Source organism: Musa acuminata, chromosome BXJ2-2, assembly GCF_036884655.1.
Source record: "Musa acuminata AAA Group cultivar baxijiao chromosome BXJ2-2, Cavendish_Baxijiao_AAA, whole genome shotgun sequence".
Lineage (NCBI taxonomy): Eukaryota > Viridiplantae > Streptophyta > Magnoliopsida > Zingiberales > Musaceae > Musa > Musa acuminata.
This window is the reverse complement of record NC_088339.1, coordinates 34,074,034-34,092,840: the sequence shown is the minus strand read 5'-3', so window position 1 is coordinate 34,092,840 and position 18,807 is coordinate 34,074,034. Positions and strand designations below refer to the sequence as shown.

Sequence of the window (18,807 nt, the reverse complement as noted above, 5' to 3'; positions counted from 1 at the left end):
CGAGTTATAAAAGGTTATAATTATGTTTTTATATTTATATATTTTCAGGAATTTTAAATAACGTATTTGCCCTTCTAAAATTATATATATTTATATATAGTCAATTGGCACAAATATAAATTAGTTTTGAGTTTTGAAATACATATTCAAATATAAAATACCTAAAATATCACCACAATTCTTATTCATCGACATGAATTTTATAAAGAGGTATTAAAGTGGTTTAGAGTCAGTATGTGCAAGTTTTTAGATTTTATGAATATATATATATATATATATATATTTGGTTAGAAGGATAAACATGAAATCATATAAGCAACTTTTCCGAATGTTAATTATTGTACCATTAAAGATGAAATAATGAACAACATTTTTTTTATTTTCCAAAATCACATTACAAAAAAAAAAATCCAGACAGCATAAATATCAAAACCTGTTCAATCAAAATAATAAAAAAAATAAACTCATATTGATGTTGATTTTTTTTTCCTTGCTATTGTTATTAAACATATGAACTTACATACTTATCAATCAGTTCAACCAATGACCTCTTAGATTGAACAAAAAATCAGGAAAAAAAAAGAAGAAAAATGCCTCTTACATTTAGCAGAATCCAAAGTGAATACAGCCTTTCAATATTTTGTCATAATTCTAGAAATCTACTTATTCTCAAATTTATAAGGTGAGAAGTCTACTTGCTATGAAATCTCTTCTTTGTTTTTTTTTTCTTCTCTTTTTTTGGGATGAAAATTTAGCAGGTAAGATTTATACTTATCCACCACCTCCTCCTCCTCCTCTATCTCCTTTCCTTTTTCTCTATCTCTATCTATCTGTCTATCCATCCATAAAATGGTCTATTTATCTAATAATATATCTATCTATCTATCTATCTATCAAATTTTTATAAGGTAGGAAGCCTACTTATTCTGAAATCTCATCTCACTGTCATCAGTTTTCATCTGAAACATCTGAATGCACTCCAAGGATCTGAGAATTAAGTTACCTTGTCTGCTATGGTCTTTCAACTGCTTTATCAACCTCAGATTCAACACAATACAATATGCCTTTTTCATGCAATTGTATGGTCTAAATAAACTCTTGTTTTACTTGGGACAACTGCCTCTTACATGGAAGAACTTGCAAGTCATCTTTCTTGTGATTTAATGGTGTTAAAGTAAACCTTAACCTGTCCAAAGAAACCACCAACCATCACAAGGGAATAATTGAGCTGTTTTTTGGATTTAAGTTTAAGAGCTCGAGCCAATTGCTGAGGAGTACAGGAAGATAAACTGATTTCCCTCACAGAGAATGGATTACAGGGGAATGGAACTCGACGTGCTTCAAAACAAGAGATCAGAATGAAGGATAGAAACCTCCATCTCGCTTCCCACACAAATCAATATTCCATACATACTCATTCATCTTTCTCTCTGGCTTGCCCGTCTCTCATTTTGCCAGAAGCTGCTTACGAAGCATGGATCATTCATGCCCAGTGGCAAAGAGCTCTCCCAGCTCCGCATGAACTTTTCAGATGGCAACTGGATAGTGTTTTGGAATCTCAGAATCATACTTCTTGCTGATGTATGACTGCAATCATCATTGTGTTTCTGAACACAACCGAAAAGACACCATCCGGTAAACGAAAGACATGTGTCGATTGGATCTGAAGGGGGAAGACAGACAGTACCGGTGAGCCTTTGCTAAGAAGCTAAACGAATCGAGTTCATCCATTTGAAAGCAATATATTCCAAGATGCTTTCTTAGCTGCAGCAACATGTTTCTTTGATGAACCACAAGTTTAGGATTCTTACTTTGTCCGAGTTGAGTGAAGAAAACAACCACCACCTTTAGACTTCCACAAGCTAAGTAAGTAGGCCATCACACCATCTTGTCTAGTCTTTAGTTTGGTCAGGATTCTTGGTTTTGGTTTACAGCTTGAACAAGGTTCAACCTGGCAGTGGCTCCTCCAACCTCTATTAATACAGGTTTTGGCTTCGGAGATGTGCTCAAGAAACAAGTCATGGGTGGAGCGACGATTTTACTCCCTATCGTTAGCAAGACATTTTGCTCCAATTCACAGACGGTGCTAATGATAAGGAAGAGGCCTCGCAACATCAATGGAGGAGGCTTTGTGGTGATGAACATTAACCAGCACATCGTTTTCGCGGTGGACGGTTGCGGTGTTCTTGGCGTCGGCGGTGAGTGCGTGATCAGGGATGGCGATGGCAACTCATTGCTCGTCATTCGTAGGAAGGTAATCTCTTTTCCTCTTCATCCTCGTGCTATGATTCCGAATGTGTTATCTCAGCTCTTTTTACCCTCCTAGGGAGGTGTTCTGCAAGCGCTTAGCTTCAACGATCAGTGGAGAGGTTACCTGATGGACTATGAACTGCCGAGCAAGCTGGTTTTCAGCCTCCAAGAACAAAAATCAAGGATCATGATGAATTCTACCACACGAATCTACATCGAACCGAAGAAGAACAGGAGTTGGGATTTTGAGGTACGAGGATCTTTCCTCGAACGAGCTTGTATCATCAGAGATCGACGAGGAAATGTTGTGGCTGAGGTAAGATTATGAAGAGAAGTCATAATTTGGTCAAATGCATACCCATGTTAATCACTTGTCCCTTGTGATGGTCACAGGTAGGGAAGAAGGAGATGATGGCAAGCAAGGAGTTCTACTTTGTGGTGGTGCAACCAAGCTATGACCAGGCCTTCGTCGTTGCAGTGATTGCCATTCTGGACTACATCAATGGGGAATCCACTAGGTGCTGATGATGGAAAGAGGAGGAGAATGTGTTGGTGCCATATGTATATGATCCAAATTGCTATTGTTTCCTTGTACATGCATGCATGGTTGGCAGGGTGGTGTTCACATAAAAGATTCATATCACTGAAGTAAACAAAGCTATGGTGTACATACACCTGTTTGAATTGGTTTTGTGCTCATCTGATCAGTGTCTGTCTGTTCCTTCTTCTTCATGGGCTCGTCACCTTTTGCCCAAAGAGGAGAGAGAAATGGTTGGACAGTCTACCTTGCTTTTGTGCCTTCATGTTCATGTGGTCATGTGGGCAATCAAACAAAGCAATTTAGTAGATATTAAGACGTCGAAGTCCGTCCATAAATCATTGGTTCATCATTCAGTAGTCCATCGATCTCTTCTAGTCAAGTCAGTATATTCCATATTGTTCCCAAAAACTATTACTACATCAAAGGAATAAGCAAAGAGAAGAATGGCACTCGTCTTAAAGGAGGATTATTCAAGATAGTCTAAGCACAAATAGAATGGCTAATCATACGAAACATTTGGGTTGTATGGCTGGCTAATCTCAATACTAATACCCTAAGAGAATATGTTCCTTGTTCCTTTTGAAAAGAGAGAGAATATGTTCTTCTTTTGGTCCTTCATGCAATGACTGGAATAAATATTCTAATCGAAGGCAGACAAGACTAGACTATTATTATTAATTGGTCAGCTTATATGAAAACATTGTTGGCAAGATACAATGCAGAGGAAATTTCTGTGGTCTAAGCACCATCATCATCACAACAATAGACACCTCCAAGCAACTTTAATTTCCTTTTTCTTTTCTTTTACTATGAGCATTTCATTAAAGAAAATGAATAGACCTTTTCCTTTTTCTCAAATCGATTATTTATGAAGCAATTTTTTTCCCTTCTTGATGTTGTTCTGAAATATAAATGTTAGGATGATATGTGAGATTAAGATAATGATTCATGTTATTTTTCTTGCACATAAATCAATGATTCAGGAATTCTTTTTTTTCCTCAAAGAGCACAAGCAATGGACTACCAAATGATAGATTCTTTTATAGGCTAATTATAATTTTCACCATTATTATAGGGTAATAATAATGGTAGAACAATAATGATGAAATACAAGATAGGAATGGTGGTATGGTAATGATGAAAATTCTAATTCAAATTAATGGATGGATTTTGAGAAATAACAAATATGCTTATATCAATATTGCATATGTGCAAACCTAAATAAAAGAATCATGGGATTAGGTTTAGTTATGGTATTTCACTTTGACCTAATTATTGCTCAAAAGGGAGGGACCTAATCATGTTGGGTCCTAATTAAAGCTAATTGACAGGTTTAGAATGGACCACATGCTTTTTATTTATTGTAGAGGACTGGCTTGTTGTGTACCTGAGAAAACCCATCACGACTACATGATTCACCGCCATGTTTGGTGCTTTTTATCCATGGAAGAAGACCTCCAAAAGTCCTGGCAATGTCCATCATTGATGCCACTCTTCTTCTCAAACAAAAGCAGGAGAAGATTAGATTGTTGAATCATGCAAGCATGAGGACTTGGCATGAGCACAAAAAGATTAGACATTGACCTATCATAACAGGGAGTCATTTCATATGTTCAAATAGATCATAGAAAGAAATGGCCTGATCAATCTTCTTGAATCTTCAAGACCAAGTTGCAAGGCAAAGCTTGCACCTACCTCTCTCTAGAAGATGGTGTTGCTGGGGACAGGTGAGGATAATAAGATACTATACTTGGGTAAAGATCAAGCAGATGATGTTGGCCCTTTACCTAAGAGCTTCCTTGCTCATTCACCATGTGGATGCTATAGTAGAGCACACAGCTGTACAAGAAACAAGCACCAACACTGTGTGGCCAATCATTGATCTGCAATGAAAGATTTCTGAGACCATCGACTGTTGGCACTGTGTGTTTCCACACAGTTGTTGTGTTCTTTAGACCATACTGAGACTGAAGTTTGAGACAAAGTGAGAGAGTATGGAAGTTTTAGGGGAAGGATCGAGCTGCAATGGCTTGCTTCATAATCACAGTCGCATCTGTTTAATTAGATAAAGAGTGGAATCGCCACAAATTCCCACCCATCTAAAGTATGCTCCAGTTAATGAGAATATTAGAACATCATCAAGGAGCATACTTTCTATTGTTTCAGGAGGTCAACTAAGCAGACAAATTGGAGAATCTACTCACAGGTGGAGATCCAAATTCTCCATTGAACTTAGATTCATAGTATTAATGAGATGGGACTGTGTTTATCAAAATGGAACAAGTAAACCAAAGGGCACTGAATTCCTTCCTACCTATCTTGTTAATCTTTTTCCTAGAAAAAAAATATGGTTTTCTTTTTCAGAACAATGACGAAAGCCCCCTGAATTAATTATACATACAAAAAGTTTTATCCAACATAATTACTGTTGTTGTTGTTGTTGTTGTTGTTCTTATCATCAACATCATTAGCTTTCAATGATCTGGGCAAAGCTTTCCATTAAGATGTAGCAGAAAAAAGAAGGTTCTTTTCCTGACTGCCTGCCTGCCTGCCTGCTTGCCATTAGGCTTTTACAGTGTAAATGAGATCAGTAATGTGCATGCGTTTCTTTCTACTGGTGGATACCGGCTTCCCTCAAGCTGATGAGTTACTACTTCTCCACCATGTTGACATGAACGCCCTCGATATCAATCAATCAATCAATGCTTTCTTGTCTTACGATTGAGAACCCATCCAATTTCTACACCCCCACCAGTTCGAATCAAACGTTCCTTACGGTCACAACTCCACCACGGCAAGCAATGATTGCTCCTTCACTCCATTTTGGCTTCTACGCTTGGAGTGATGCCGTGTCTCGTGTCTCTTGTTCACCACATACTTCGCCTCTTCCAAAAGGCTATATGGCTTTAGTTTTACGTTTGTTCATGAACCAAAATTGAGATCAACAAGAAACAAACAATGTTCAGCAACTCTGTCCTACTTGACTTCAGAAATGTTTTTCATTACATTTGTGACTCTGACATAGAATATCATTATCATAAGATTTTCTTTAATTATCAACTAATTAGAAACAAAATAGAACTTTTGTATCTCATCAAAGGTTGAATATAACAAGCAAAGGCTGTGCAACTTCCTCCTACACAAGTTCCTCTCTGTGCTCTCTCTGCTACCTACCCATCTCTGCTAGAAGACAGGGAGGGGGGATCTCGAATCAGAAGAGCAAAACAAAAGTAGACCAAGCTTTCCCATGTCTTGTTCTAATATCTTATTATTTCTTTTTCTTTTTTTATTTATACATATATATATATATATATATGATTATCAAAAAATGATTTTGCTTAAATTTAGAAGAAATTTAAAAATCAAATCGTCGTACCCCCGTCGGCTACCCATCTGCGGTGGCTTGACAAGAACCACGTGGGACCCGGTGGAGGGACCCTTACGTTCGATCACAAGAACCCAGCGCATCGCGTGGCTGTAACTGCCACGTTTTGGTCCGTTGGTGGGTCGGGTCGCGTTCGGGTCCATCTAATTATCGCAGCAATAAAGTGGCTGCCGGATCGAGTCATTAGATTCTGTCGACGTGTGGCGACTGATGGCAGTAGACGCGTGTCACCCTATGATGTTGCTGCAGATACGGCGTTTACTCACGGTAATTTAGCAATCGCCCACCGAGGCGAACAGTGAGGGACGGAGAGTAGCGTGCAGGTGATGGGAGGCGGAGAGACTTTTTCTTGTTTCCTGCTGAGGGAAATGGTCGAAAAGGACTACCGATGATGGAGACGGAGTAGCACGTTTGGCAACAGAAGAAGAACTCCATTTATGTTTCCTTGCTGTGTAGCGTGAAGAAAGAGAAGAAGAAGAAGAAGAAGAAGAAAAGGAGACATGACCCTCCCTTGTCCCTGCTGAGAGGTTCTTCTTCCCTTCGTTGTTCGTCCAGGTAACCATTTCCTGATTTGTCATTCCTTGAGGTCTTTTCTTCTTCCATCCGCCACGATCCCCCCTTTGGTTTGGCTTCCTTGATTTGGGTACCCAGGGGGTCTCGTGAGATAAGGATTCGGGTGTTGCATGTGTTGGCTTTCGGAAGGTGCTGGTTCTTGGTGTTTCTGGCGTCTTGAATCTGCATGGTTTTGGGGTTTGGGAGGTGGATCTCAGGGTCATAGGTGATTTTACTGGGCATTGTTTGGCTCCACAAGACTGATTCTTTCCGGAAAAACCTCGTCTCGATTACTTTGGTGAGGTGATCTCTCGAGATGATTCTTGTTGTCTTTTCGATCTATTACAGACAAAATTTTCGGAGCTTTTGTTTGTCCTGGGTTCCTGATTGATTTGCTTGGAAATGAATTGTGACTTTAGCAAAGCGACAAAATGAAAGCTATATAATATAAAATTCAAATTAGATGGCCAAAAATTTTAGATTATTTTGACATCCATCAGCAACAAAGGGAAATTGCAGAGTCAATCGTTCATAAATTTATATGGGTTTTTTACAATGATTTTGTCCGCAAAGTACCTTTAGGTTTTTCAAAAACAGAAAAAAAAAAGAAAAAGAAAAAAAAAGGTAGTAGGATACATGTAAGGTTAGATCTTTCTTTTATTCATAATACTAAGTAGTTAAGAAATGACATACTAAAAAAATTCGTATAGAAGAGATTAACATGTTTAGATTAAAAGTTAGTGTTAGAGAGAGAGAGAGAAAAAAAAAAGAAATTATTTGGATTGGCAAGTATATAAAGGGAGGTACTATTCAAGGATAACATGTGAGAAAATATTCTAAGATAGTCCAGACATTTTCTTAGGAAGAAACCCTAAGGGCCTGATGAGATTAGATACTTTTATTTAGATTAGAGCCACGAATAGAAAGAGGAAACTCGTAGAAAACAAAGTCCTGATTAACTTATTTTAAATCCCACGACCAACCCAAAAATTTTGTGGCTCTAGAGTTTGGTCAATTTTGGCCAAGATTCATGTGATGGTTTATGATATATAATGCCTTCTAGTTATAGGAGTTTAATTCTTTTTCATTTTACTCTATATATCTACCAAAATTTCAGTTCTAAACCAGCAAGAGCACTGATGTGTAGCGAAAGTACCAACAAATGGTGATTGTCTTTTTCTTGAACTTTATATTTTTCTTATATTATTTCTTTTAAGAACTGTTGTCGAACTCTCCATAACTATTATACCAAAAGAAAAGCTCTGGAGGCACAGTTCTAAAAACAAGATCGAAGCCTTTTACATTGGTCAAATCAAGATGTAGATAATGGCCCTTCAGTTACCTAGCGATATCACCTCAACGTGACAAAATGATATGCAATGATCCATTAAGCCAAGGACAGTTTCTTGTTGCGGTACAATTATTGCTGGTTAAGATGGACCGATCTCAGTTAATTGAAGTCAAATGTTAATACTTCTTCAACACATATTTCTGCCATTTAAGCCAAGACCGGATACATTGTTGTATCATCCATGACTTCTCCATTTTGATCTGGTCAGATGCATGAAATATTCGGTTGGCAATTTGGCATTAGTCATTTAAAGCTGGATAATGAACAATTTGATTTTTTGTGTTTTTTTTATTTGATAATTTTTGCATTCTTTTGTAATGTTTATTCAATTTGAACTCATATATATGACCAACAGAAGTATCAGCTGATGTAGATATGTAAACCTCAATGTTCCATGGGTTACTATCTCATTCTTAATAAAAATCATTTAACACCTCATTGGTTACGAGTAGTTCTTATTTTGTTCTGTGTGTCATTGATAATCTCATTTGTTGTTCTATCTTACCTTTTAATGCATTGGTCACAATAAGTTGTTTCCTCGTGTACAGTCAGTTCTACAACTCCAGAACTGATACTGATGTGGACTTGAAGCATCTTTGCAACTGAAACATGTCTCTGATGAAAAGACTTCTAGAAACACATTGGGAACAAAGGTTCAGGATATACTTTGATTCATTCGACATCCAATTGTGTAAATGAATCATCCTTTTTGGTGGAAATCAAGTAGCTCGACCATTCCAAATTCCTTAAACTCTGATAACTTGAGTATGCACATGGACTTCTTGGCTCAACATGGTAATCAGATGAAACATCTAGGCGATCAAATGCCTGACCAAAACTCTTCGTCAACTCAGTCAAGTGGTCAAGCCCATCAAGAAGTATCAGGAACAAGTGAATGCAACAACCATGAGCAGTATATTTCAGCACATTCTGGTATAGCTCATATTGGTGGCAAAAAAATTCTCTTTCACTATTTTTCTCCTCCAACATATCATTTTTTTAGCATGTCTGACTGCTTGGAGTCAGCATTTTCAGTTTGTTTTTTTCCATTCTGGTATAGCTTATTCGAAGCATGAGCTATGAACATTGCTCTCAACTGCACTGTTCCGCTATCTTGTATTATAATTAATCTAAAAAAAAATTTGAACTTCTACTTGCTCTTCCTGTAAATTAATTTTGGAGGTCTAACAGTAAAGGTTCTACGTGCTTATTGTGCTAGATATAATTTCTAGTGGGAACTAACTGAAGAAGATCCTGAATATTGAATTTGAGGGAAGTGAAGACTATTTTGCCATGATTATTTTGTTTTCTTGGACCATCTCACCTTTTCATTTTCGTTTTAAAACAGACTTAATGGGAATATCATGTATTTTCTGCTTTTTCAATTCACCCTAAAAGATTGGGAGCATTCATAAAGACTGAAGTGTCTCGTTCAGTTTCTTTTGCATAACCCACTTTGCACTGGGGTTCTCAACATATGATAACGGGTTGTTATAATTTATTACACTAAGATGGCTATTATCATTGTTTATTCAGTTGGCTATTAATTTTCGGTATTAATGTTACCTAGCTTGCAGTTAATTTGTTCTTCATGGTTTAAAGTCACTTTCCTAACTTCTAGTTTTTGATGGTTTGATGCATTTTTTCTTTCCCATAGCCACTGATAATACGCACGAAAAGCAAGTTGAGGGTCATATGAAGGCAGTTCTAACTCTAGGGACTCCAGAAGCGTCAAGTGCACCTCCAAGATTTGATTATAACCAGCCTTTTGTAAGTTTCCTTTGCAATTTTAAGCTCTTAGGTACTGTTGATTACCTGAAACACTGTATATTATTAGCATGTTCATTTATTCTATATTTCTCCTTGTGTAAAATTGGACTTCTGGCATCTGTGGCAGGCTTGTATATCATACCCCTATGCTGATGCATACTACGGAGGAGTGCTCGCTACATATGGCCCACATGCTATAGTAGGTGTTATTGGGATTTTTCTTTTTAATTTCCAAATTGAAGGACACAAAATGTTACCACTGGACTTCCGCTGTTTAATTAACAAAAATTTGTTTGCTTGGCCTTTTTTATAACAAGTTTGAACACTTGGTGTTTGACATTGGTTGCTTTATGGACTAGGTCAAACTGTGTTGTACAAGCCTATGTTTAAAGACTTGGTTTCACTTATGTCTTTAACTTGTTTGCAGTATTCATTTTTGCAGTTCAAAATGCTTAGGCAGCTTCTACCAAGGTCCTGTTTCGAGTGATGAAAATTAGAAAAATGAGACAAAACAAACAACGAAAAAAGAAAACCTTACATGTTAATCTGAGATGAAACCTACTCTATGTTGATTTAGTTTGTGGCATGTAGCCAAGAAAAAAAAAAAAAATCCTTTGTACATGCAAGATAGTTATTTACAAATCATGTAACGTTGCATGTTTATCACTAAGAATAACTGATTGTTGTTTTCAGTTGTATACTAGATTCTGATACTGATTTAAATCTACTGGTAAATTAGATTCAAACATCCATCTTCTGGACAATCCATGTCTATCTAAACCGAAACTACAAGGTATGTGTAAGACCCGTTGTCATGAGTGGTAGCTCAAACTTTGCCTGAATCTGCTAAATTGCTTGCCTGTCTGGCAAGATGGACTGGTTTTCCAAATTCTAATGTGAATTTGAGAAGTGAAGTGGAAACTTTTCTGTTCACAATAATCTAAACACGAAACTTGCTTATAATGATTCTCTAACTCATCAAACTATAAAAATTTAGGTAAGCCATTTGAATTTTATGTTTGAGGAGAAATGCATTAGAATCTAAGAAACTAAAACATATTAAAAATTGTTATAGTCTACAACAACAATAAGACCGTTAAGTTCCAACTATTTGGGATCAGCTACATAGATCTTTTGATATCATTGAGATATATAAAAAGTCATATGTCTAGTTAAGTTTAGAATACTTGAATATTTATTTATAGTTTCAAAACTGATTTTAACTGAAACTGAGGAACGCGATAATCTAGTCTGGAACTGTAGAAATCATCTTCAGATACAGTTGTGTACTTGTTCTGTCAATGTTATGACAAGAAAAAACTTGAAAAAGGTGGATCTTTATGTGCCTCTTTTTTCTTTTTGCTACTCATTATGTGTGATCTTGTGTTTGTCATGAAGAAATATGCTAGCTTCTGTAATGTTAATTTGAATGTATGTCATGAATAGCTGTTAAAGAAAATTCTTGTCTGGCTAAACTAGTTAGTTGTTAGTTCATATTTAATGCTCAATGAAAAGCTCCTTTTGTGTTGATTGGTATCTTTTGGTATCTGTTCATATGCCATGTATGATGTCCTTTGGTGTTTTGGCTTTTAATCTACAGCTATGTGCTGATGAATAAACTTACATCCATGTTTCAACATTAGATATTAGCTAACATGGGGCAGCAGCATAATCACAGTCTCGACTCCTGGCTATTTGGAATTAATAATGGTTGGGCGTCTGAAAATTCTGCAATTGTAGCCTTCAACTGTCTGCTTGATGATTCCATGTCTTCAATTTTTCTGTGTTGTTCTGATCTCCCAATGCAATAATTTTAGTTTCGTCTTTGTTATAAGCACCCAAAGCAGCTGGAGTTCCCTGCTGAGGTTTTGTAAGCAAAAAGATTTTCCAGGTTATGTTTTCAATTCATCCTGCGCTATCTTGTCGACTTGAAATTTTCTCATGTTATGAGACCATTTTTGCACATCAACTTTTCTCTTTCTTGTTTGTTTATTCTTGAATTATGGAGTTTGTTGGCTAGAAACATGAGGAATTTCTATTTTATGCTTAAGTAAACAAACCCATACCTGAAGGAGATTAGCTTTCTGTGATCTGCCATCTGTACTTGTGATATTGTATTGTGCTATTATATCCAGATCCAACCCCAAATGGCCGGAATGGCATCCTCTGCTCGAGTACTGCTGCCTACTGAACCTGCTGCTGAAGAACCCGTTTATGTGAATCCAAAACAATACAATGCAATCCTCAGAAGGAGACAGCTTCGTGCACGGTTGGAGGCTCAAAACAAAGTTATCAAAACTCGAAAGGTACTGTTCTATAATACCTTTTATTCTTGCTTCTTATCCTGTAAAGACCTGTGCAATGTCCTCCTGTGGTCCTCATTCATAACGGTTTCTACTAGTTCACGGAATAGGTGCCAATGTCTCGAGTCATATAAGACTCTGATTTCCATTGTACCATTTTCTTCTCAATTGGTATAACAAATTTCCTGGTTACGAGCAGCTAGATCTTTCATGCCGAATTCACTGCTCTTGTGATCCTTCGTTCTCGGCTGTTCTTTGAAGATCAAGCTATCCAAACTTCTTTAGCAGTTCTTTCTTGTTTGCTTGTATTCATTGCATCGATTGGGTTCTTCTGTCGATGTTTTCTCTTGCATTTTTTACTTGTGAACTTGCTTCGCCCATTTGATGCATTGATTTGTCAAGAAAATGAAGAAACCTTTCTTTTTTTGTGCATCCCTCTCATGGTTTTTGGTTGATTGGAAATTCTTTGAATTAGGTAAATAATCGATGTTTGTTGCCTGTGGTACTTACCTTTTGCAGAATCAACTGTACATGTAACTGATCTTATTTGTTCCGTTTTAGCCATACCTTCACGAGTCTCGACATCTTCATGCAATGAAGAGAGTGAGGGGATCAGGCGGCCGCTTTGTTAACACAAAGCAGCTCCAGCAGCAGAATTCCCAGCCTTGCTCCTCCAAAGCGTGCCGGAATGTCTCATGTTCTGAGCCCTGCTCCTGTAGTGGTCTAGTTGGTTCGTCTGCCACATCTACCAGCTCCGACATGACGTCTCTTTCGACAAGCAGAAGAATGTTAGTGCAGCAGGATCAGTCATGTTATTCGCAGCCCGGTTTCCGCTCCAGTGCTGCAGCAGCAACTAGTCAGGGCGGAGGCAGGAAAATGGGAAACGGCTCCGAGCAACGGACACCAGCCGTGAGGTAAAAGCACAGGATGCACAGGCACTGCGCATGTCACTTTCCACTGTCTCAGTGCTTCCCTGGCAATTCATCCTTGGCTTATTATGTTTCCACTGTCTCAGATCCGAAACCATGTCTGAAAGATGATGAATAATCAGCCACCATATCAGTTTGTTCTGGATTTGTATGGTTGAAGGAGCTGAGACTGCCTCCAGCTAAAACTCTTGGATATATGTTCAAGCAACATGCATGGATTCTCTTCTCCTTAAAACTTGTATGACAACAGTTTTGATCTGACTGACCACGCTGCAATATTTCTTTTGCTTTCTCTTTCTCTTTCTGAAGGTTTGGATGATACATTAAGGCAAAACAGTATGCGGTATGAGTCCATGATCATGACCAAAAGAGGTGGAGGTGCAAGCTTCCAACTGATCACAAGAACAACTAATATTGTACCTTTTCTCACTAAGAGAATAGAGAGAGAGAGAGAGAGAGAGAGAGAGAGAGAGAGAGAGAGACAATGTCACACCAGTGATTGCCAAGGATACGTTCTACCTTCGCCAATGAAGCCAGGGATGAAAGAAGTTGTCAGGGAGGCACGCTGGTGGTCCTCCTCGGTGGACCTTGCCACCACATTCAAGCTCATCGAGGCTTCACAGAGCTTGCCAAAGATGAACGAACATAAATGAATGACCAAAAGGACTTCAGATCAATCTTGTGACCTTCTCCCTCCGTAATTACTTCCCACCACCTCTCCACCATTTACTTTCTGCATCTGCATCTACAGATCTGTAAGATTCTTTCGCCAACATAAATTTTGCACGGTTTGCGTCAGACAGAAATCCAAAGAAACAAAAGATGTGCCAAACACAACCTCGTACAAGTCAAAGACGCATCCATCCACATATATGGTCGTGGAATGATCATCGTGTCATGCCCTGTATCCTAACACTGCACCATTGTGGTCACTGTCGATGCCATGAATGATGCGGTTCGACTAGACCATCAAGCGGTCGCCCACGAAAACGATCACCTTTGAAGCACCGCGCACATGGTCGAACACTCAAACGCGAGAAGACGACCTGCAACTGAGGCCGTCCCCATGACGAGCACCGCTCCGTCTCTTGCGGATAGCTCCCCTCACCCGATTGCCGACGCTGGAGACTTTAGTGTCAACAGCGACTCTTCCTCAGACTTCCTCATCTCGGTACGTGGCTTTTACTGCCTCGGCTTCCACTTCCGTGTCGTTTGCTTGCTTCGCCACCGCGCATTACTTCTCCCGTGGGCTCTACCGAAAGCTCCGTCCAAGGAAGAGACAGAGAGAGATGTGTGTGGGCGTGTATGTGCGCGAAGGACCACGTTGAAATGTGGGCGATGGAGGGATAAGAATGGGAGCGAACATGGCCAACCAAGAGGAGGGGACTTGTCACTACATTCCTCACGGTGTGGGGGAGACCTCGACGGCTACCTCAGAACAGCCGCAAGACATATTGCGAGTCACAGGCTGCTCTGTTGGAGCTGCATGCATGCAATCTGCTAGCCGCTTCGGATTCACGGAGAAGCACGCAAATGTAATCCGCAGTAGGCATTTGATGTGATTATCTTCGTATTAATTATGAACAGCGCATGCGTGTGCTGGAGATAGCCAAGCAACATAGGGTTTACGCTCTCATTCGAGTTCTGTAGGGCACGCAGCTTGTGTCTGCCTCATCCGACGCTTTGCTTCTGATCGTGAAAGCTAGATGGAAGTCAATCATGCATTCCGCTTCTCATCCAACTTGGAAAGGTCGAGGATATATAAACACACATGAGAGGGGCAGTTCGATCCACCAAAATCAATGGAAAAGAGGAGGACACAGCACAGCATCGATTCAAGGTCTGAGACAAGTCCCCACCACCTTCATGGGCATTCATGGCACATGTGAAAAGGGGCACCCACCCCCACATCCCATCTTTTTCTTTCTTGGCTCCTCTAAGAAGACATCGCAGCTCCTTTTAAGATGACTTCAGCTTTGAGATCCCCACAACACTCCTCCCTGCTGGTGGTCCTGAGATTTAATCCTTCCTCCGACAGCACCATCACTTCATGCCTCGAGGAGACCACCAAAAGTCTTCAAGAGCAGTCCCAATCCCCCCCTCCTCCTCCTCCTCCTCCTCCTCTCGGCATCGACATGCACAAGACATATATCCCCTTCTCCTTCGAGGTGTGAGTTCAATAATTGATCCGAATGTCAGTGTCCACCATATCCGGCACGTCGTGATTGGCTTCGGATGGATCAAGTTTCTGCAGTGGAGAAGGATTGTTCTCGAACTGCCCCATGTTGATCTCTTAGTTCTAAGCTAAGAAGAAGAGACGATAGTGGTGTGTAATTGGGGATGACCTGAGAGCTAGCCATGGCTTACGAAGCACTGCTATCCTTTAAGGAAAAGAAAGCCATGCTGTGTCTGCCATTATAGCGAGGGGAACAAAGCAAGTACATCTCTCGTCCGTCAAAGGAGGCAAATAGCAGGAGGTGATCGAAGTGCGCGTCGTATTCGCATCCCAAGCCATGGCGGAGCCGGCAAAGGCTCTCGACCATGGCAGAAACCCTGCTAAAAGCTACAGAAGCTTACCGATGGCAGTGAGGCCATGGCCAGCACAAGCTGCGCCGAGATGCCTGGTCCCCCAATCCATCCCAGAGTCACGCCTTAACAGGTCCAAACATGGCGTGGGATTAGGGGAGAACCAGCTTGCAGGAACCAAGACCGGCTACTGCTTTCCGTTATTAAGTCATCACTTAGGATGTGAGTTATAGGGTCATTCTCATGTGGTGGTCTTTGAGAGACATGGAAGTACTTTCTCTTTGCAAGAGGTCCCCTAAAGGAGCAAGTGTGGATTGCAATGAGCTGAGGGTTTCAGGGTCATGTCCATCTCACAAGGCCATGGCAGTGGATGAGAGTAGAAGAGAAGGAATAATTACACTATGGGACAGGCATGCATATATAAAGCAACCTCCACTGCTCCCAAACTAGAGAGATAAGAGAATTTACCAATGTTTTGTTCCATTTATGTGAGAGAGGTCCCATGTCATGATCATCATAAGGAATTCCTACATCTGGTCACCTCTGCCAAACCCTACATGTCTGAATAGCTGTGTGTCTAAAACTACTATGCAATCTGAAAGGGGAAGGAAGCATCCTCCTCATGCACACAAAACTCACATCAACCTTGCCCCATGGCATTTTGGCTTCTTCTGGCTCATGCGATGTGAGGAATCCTTGGAGTAATCTACAAGCAGAGACTAGTCTGGACAAGGCCAACGCTGGTCCTGTGCTTGAAAACGACAAGGAGGTCCCATAGCAGACAAAGGATTTTAATCTGTTTACTTTGTTAGAATGCAGGCTGAGTAAACATAACCAAGCATGAAAGGCACATTTCAGAAGGGGAAGTATAATGTAACAGGGAGCAAATGTCCTTTTAAGCAGCTCAAGTAAAAGGTACTAAAAAGTTTAAGAGAATTCCATGAACACAGAGTTAATGACCAGATACTGTGCACCTTCGGGACCACTTCCATTCTCAACTCTGCAGCACCAGTCTGCAAGATACAAAGGAGCAACAGCTATGAAGAGCCTCCACAGCTGCCAGCTCTCAGTGGAGTATGCCATACTCAGGCACAGAGAGAGAGAGAGAGAGAGAGAGAGAGAGACCCACCATTAGAGCTGGTCACCATAACCTATCCTCCATGTTGATTTACACATGCAAGGTAGAGGGAGGTGCAAAGTGGGAAGAGATTGGCCATTGGCGTATGTGTTGAGAGGAAGAGCAGATTGGTAGAGAGTATAAGGTGAGGTGATGGTGTTCATGGAGGACTGGTACTTGGTTGTTAGTTGACAAGCCAAAAGCCACCCCTCAGTAGCATCAGCAAACATCTGCTGTCAGGTCCTCTTGTCAACAGGGATGGGTTCTGCTCCATTCGTCCACCCTCTTCCTCTCCATCACTAGCAAAGGACACCTCACACCACCCCCCATCATCAGCTATGAAGAGGTGTGCATCACTGCATCAGTAGCAGATGAGTTTCCGACCACCAAAGGGACTAGGACTAGGGAGAAACAGCTCCTCCGTACCCCCCCCCCCCCCTCTCTCTTCCTCTCCTCTATCTGCTCTTACTCCGAAACCTGCAAGTCTTCTTCACTTCCAAAAGCATTCCTGAAAGAGAGATTATGTCCTTTCCGCTGACTCTTTCTTCTCCTGCTCTTCCTTAACGTCCAACGAACTCATAGTGAGAGAGGGAGAGGGAGAGAGAGAGAGAATTGATTCTTACCTAAGTCTTTATTGAGTCCTTAAGCCTTTACACCTCTCTCTCTCTCTCTCTCTCTCTCCTTTCCTAGAAACCAAAACCAATAGAGGGCAGACAGAAGAAGAAGAAGAAAAAGAAGAAGAAAAGTTGGTTCAACATTCTACACAGCAGCGGCGACGATGACCGAGCACGAGGCACGCGACTTGATGAGCGTTGACTCGTTCTCCCAGCTCCCGTTCATCCGCCCGGCCCCCAAGCCCTCCACCACCACTTCCGGCATCCGCCTGTTCGGCATCGAAGTCCCACACCACCCCAACGTCGTGGAAGACGACGCCTCCAAGGACAACACCGCCATCACGAGTAGCGCCGCTACCACCACCGTCAACGGAGGCAGCGGGAGTGGACGGAGGTTCGAGTGCCACTACTGCTGTCGCCATTTCCCGACGTCGCAAGCGCTCGGCGGGCACCAGAACGCGCACAAGCGCGAGCGCCAGCACGCGAAGCGGGCGTATCTCCAGTCCGCCGCCATGGCCGCAGCCCAGCACAACCAGGCGGCCATCTACGCCCACCACGTCCACGGCCTCTTCAATTACCACCACTGTCTTGGTCCACCGTCGTCCTCTGCAGCCCGCTTCGCCGTCGAGCCCTCTTCGGCTCCGCACTACCCTTCATGGCACGCTACCGACACTCTTAATGGCAGCTTCGGTGCCTTTTTCCACGGCGGGCTTGGTTCGCTGTCTCAACCCATCGATGGCAGCCCATTGCCAGGGATCTGGAGAGTCCCCGGAGTTATGCATGGCGGAGGAGCGAGGATAGGGGCGATCCATGGGGACTCTCGCATGCCCTCCCCCATGTTCAGAGGAGATAACGAGCCACGATTAATAGGAGTTGGAGGAGGTGTCGGCTCGGATGGTAATGCTCATGGAACTCCTCCTGCGTCGCCGAAAGACCAATTTGCTCACCAATTGATGCCCAGTGCGAAGGAGAACGTGAGTCTGGATTTGCACCTGTGATCGGCATTGTTGAGAGATCTTGAATGAGACTCCATACTTCTTTTGCTTCCACCTATGTTGTTGTGTTGTAGGGATCAGAAACAATGCATTTTTTTTGTTTTTTGGTCAGCAGGAGATGATTTCTTCCGTTTGGTCGTACGCTTGCATCAAGAGGAGCTATCGTTTGGTAGTTCCCTTGTCTGTACTGTGATCAAAATAACACTTTGGGAACATCTTTACATTCTGGGCATGCAGTAGTAGGAGACAGGATTTGAATGTACGTACAGTACAGTGATAGAATTCTATGAATAATGTTTACTAAATAATAGATATATTTTATATTTTATATATGGATTGACTTAATTATTGTTCGGTAAAATCATATTTTTAAAAGCCAATTAATTTTTTGATGACAAATTTATCCTTCTGATTTTTTTATATTTATTCAAAATTATATATATTATTTAAATTAATAAAAATTAATAAGTGAAT

General features: G+C 40.8%; 3 protein-coding genes across 7 annotated transcripts; all 3 read left to right on the top strand.

Annotated features, from left to right (window-relative positions):
- Positions 1-1,931: 1,931 nt before the first annotated feature.
- LOC135605084 (protein LURP-one-related 6-like) lies at positions 1,932-2,936 on the top strand. The gene is made up of 3 exons (XM_065094773.1): positions 1,932-2,254; positions 2,327-2,566; positions 2,644-2,936. The coding sequence occupies exons 1-3, from the start codon at positions 2,021-2,023 to the stop codon at positions 2,773-2,775; spliced, it is 606 nt and encodes a 201-aa protein (XP_064950845.1). The 5' UTR covers positions 1,932-2,020; the 3' UTR covers positions 2,776-2,936.
- Positions 2,937-6,469: 3,533 nt separating this feature from the next.
- Positions 6,470-13,379, top strand: LOC103976742 (nuclear transcription factor Y subunit A-7). Of its 5 annotated transcripts, none has more exons than XM_065097215.1 (8): positions 6,470-6,731; positions 6,828-7,026; positions 8,628-9,012; positions 9,737-9,849; positions 9,977-10,048; positions 11,985-12,155; positions 12,714-13,066; positions 13,168-13,379. In XM_065097215.1, exons 3-8 carry the CDS (start codon positions 8,775-8,777, stop codon positions 13,190-13,192), a joined length of 972 nt encoding a protein of 323 aa, XP_064953287.1. In that variant the 5' UTR covers positions 6,470-6,731; positions 6,828-7,026; positions 8,628-8,774; the 3' UTR covers positions 13,193-13,379. The 5 variants fall into 5 exon arrangements, with proteins under 5 accessions (XP_064953287.1, XP_064953286.1, XP_018678185.2 ...); XM_065097214.1 differs by having other exon boundaries at positions 6,828-7,031; XM_018822640.2 differs by lacking the exon at positions 6,828-7,026.
- A 3,271-nt stretch (positions 13,380-16,650) lies between these two features.
- On the top strand, positions 16,651-18,559 carry LOC103976744 (zinc finger protein 8-like). The gene has a single exon (XM_009392056.3). It carries the CDS (start codon positions 17,503-17,505, stop codon positions 18,334-18,336), a length of 834 nt encoding a protein of 277 aa, XP_009390331.2. The 5' UTR covers positions 16,651-17,502; the 3' UTR covers positions 18,337-18,559.
- The last annotated feature ends 248 nt before the right edge of the window (positions 18,560-18,807 follow it).

What these genes read in the sequence shown, in the direction of transcription:
- LOC135605084 (XM_065094773.1), top strand. Translation starts at nt 2,021, where the DNA reads ATGGGTGGAGCGACGATTTTACTCCCTATCGTTAGCAAGACATTTTGC. An exon ending in TGCTCGTCATTCGTAGGAAG is followed by an intron (nt 2,255 to 2,326) that starts GTAATCTCTTTT and finishes TTACCCTCCTAG; the next exon opens with GGAGGTGTTCTGCAAGCGCT. An exon ending in GAGGAAATGTTGTGGCTGAG is followed by an intron (nt 2,567 to 2,643) that starts GTAAGATTATGA and finishes TGATGGTCACAG; the next exon opens with GTAGGGAAGAAGGAGATGAT.
- LOC103976742 (XM_018822640.2), top strand. Translation starts at nt 8,775, where the DNA reads ATGAATCATCCTTTTTGGTGGAAATCAAGTAGCTCGACCATTCCAAAT. An exon ending in CATATGGCCCACATGCTATA is followed by an intron (nt 10,049 to 11,984) that starts GTAGGTGTTATT and finishes TATTATATCCAG; the next exon opens with ATCCAACCCCAAATGGCCGG. An exon ending in CAACGGACACCAGCCGTGAG is followed by an intron (nt 13,067 to 13,167) that starts GTAAAAGCACAG and finishes CCACTGTCTCAG; the next exon opens with ATCCGAAACCATGTCTGAAA.
- LOC103976744 (XM_009392056.3), top strand. Translation starts at nt 17,503, where the DNA reads ATGACCGAGCACGAGGCACGCGACTTGATGAGCGTTGACTCGTTCTCC.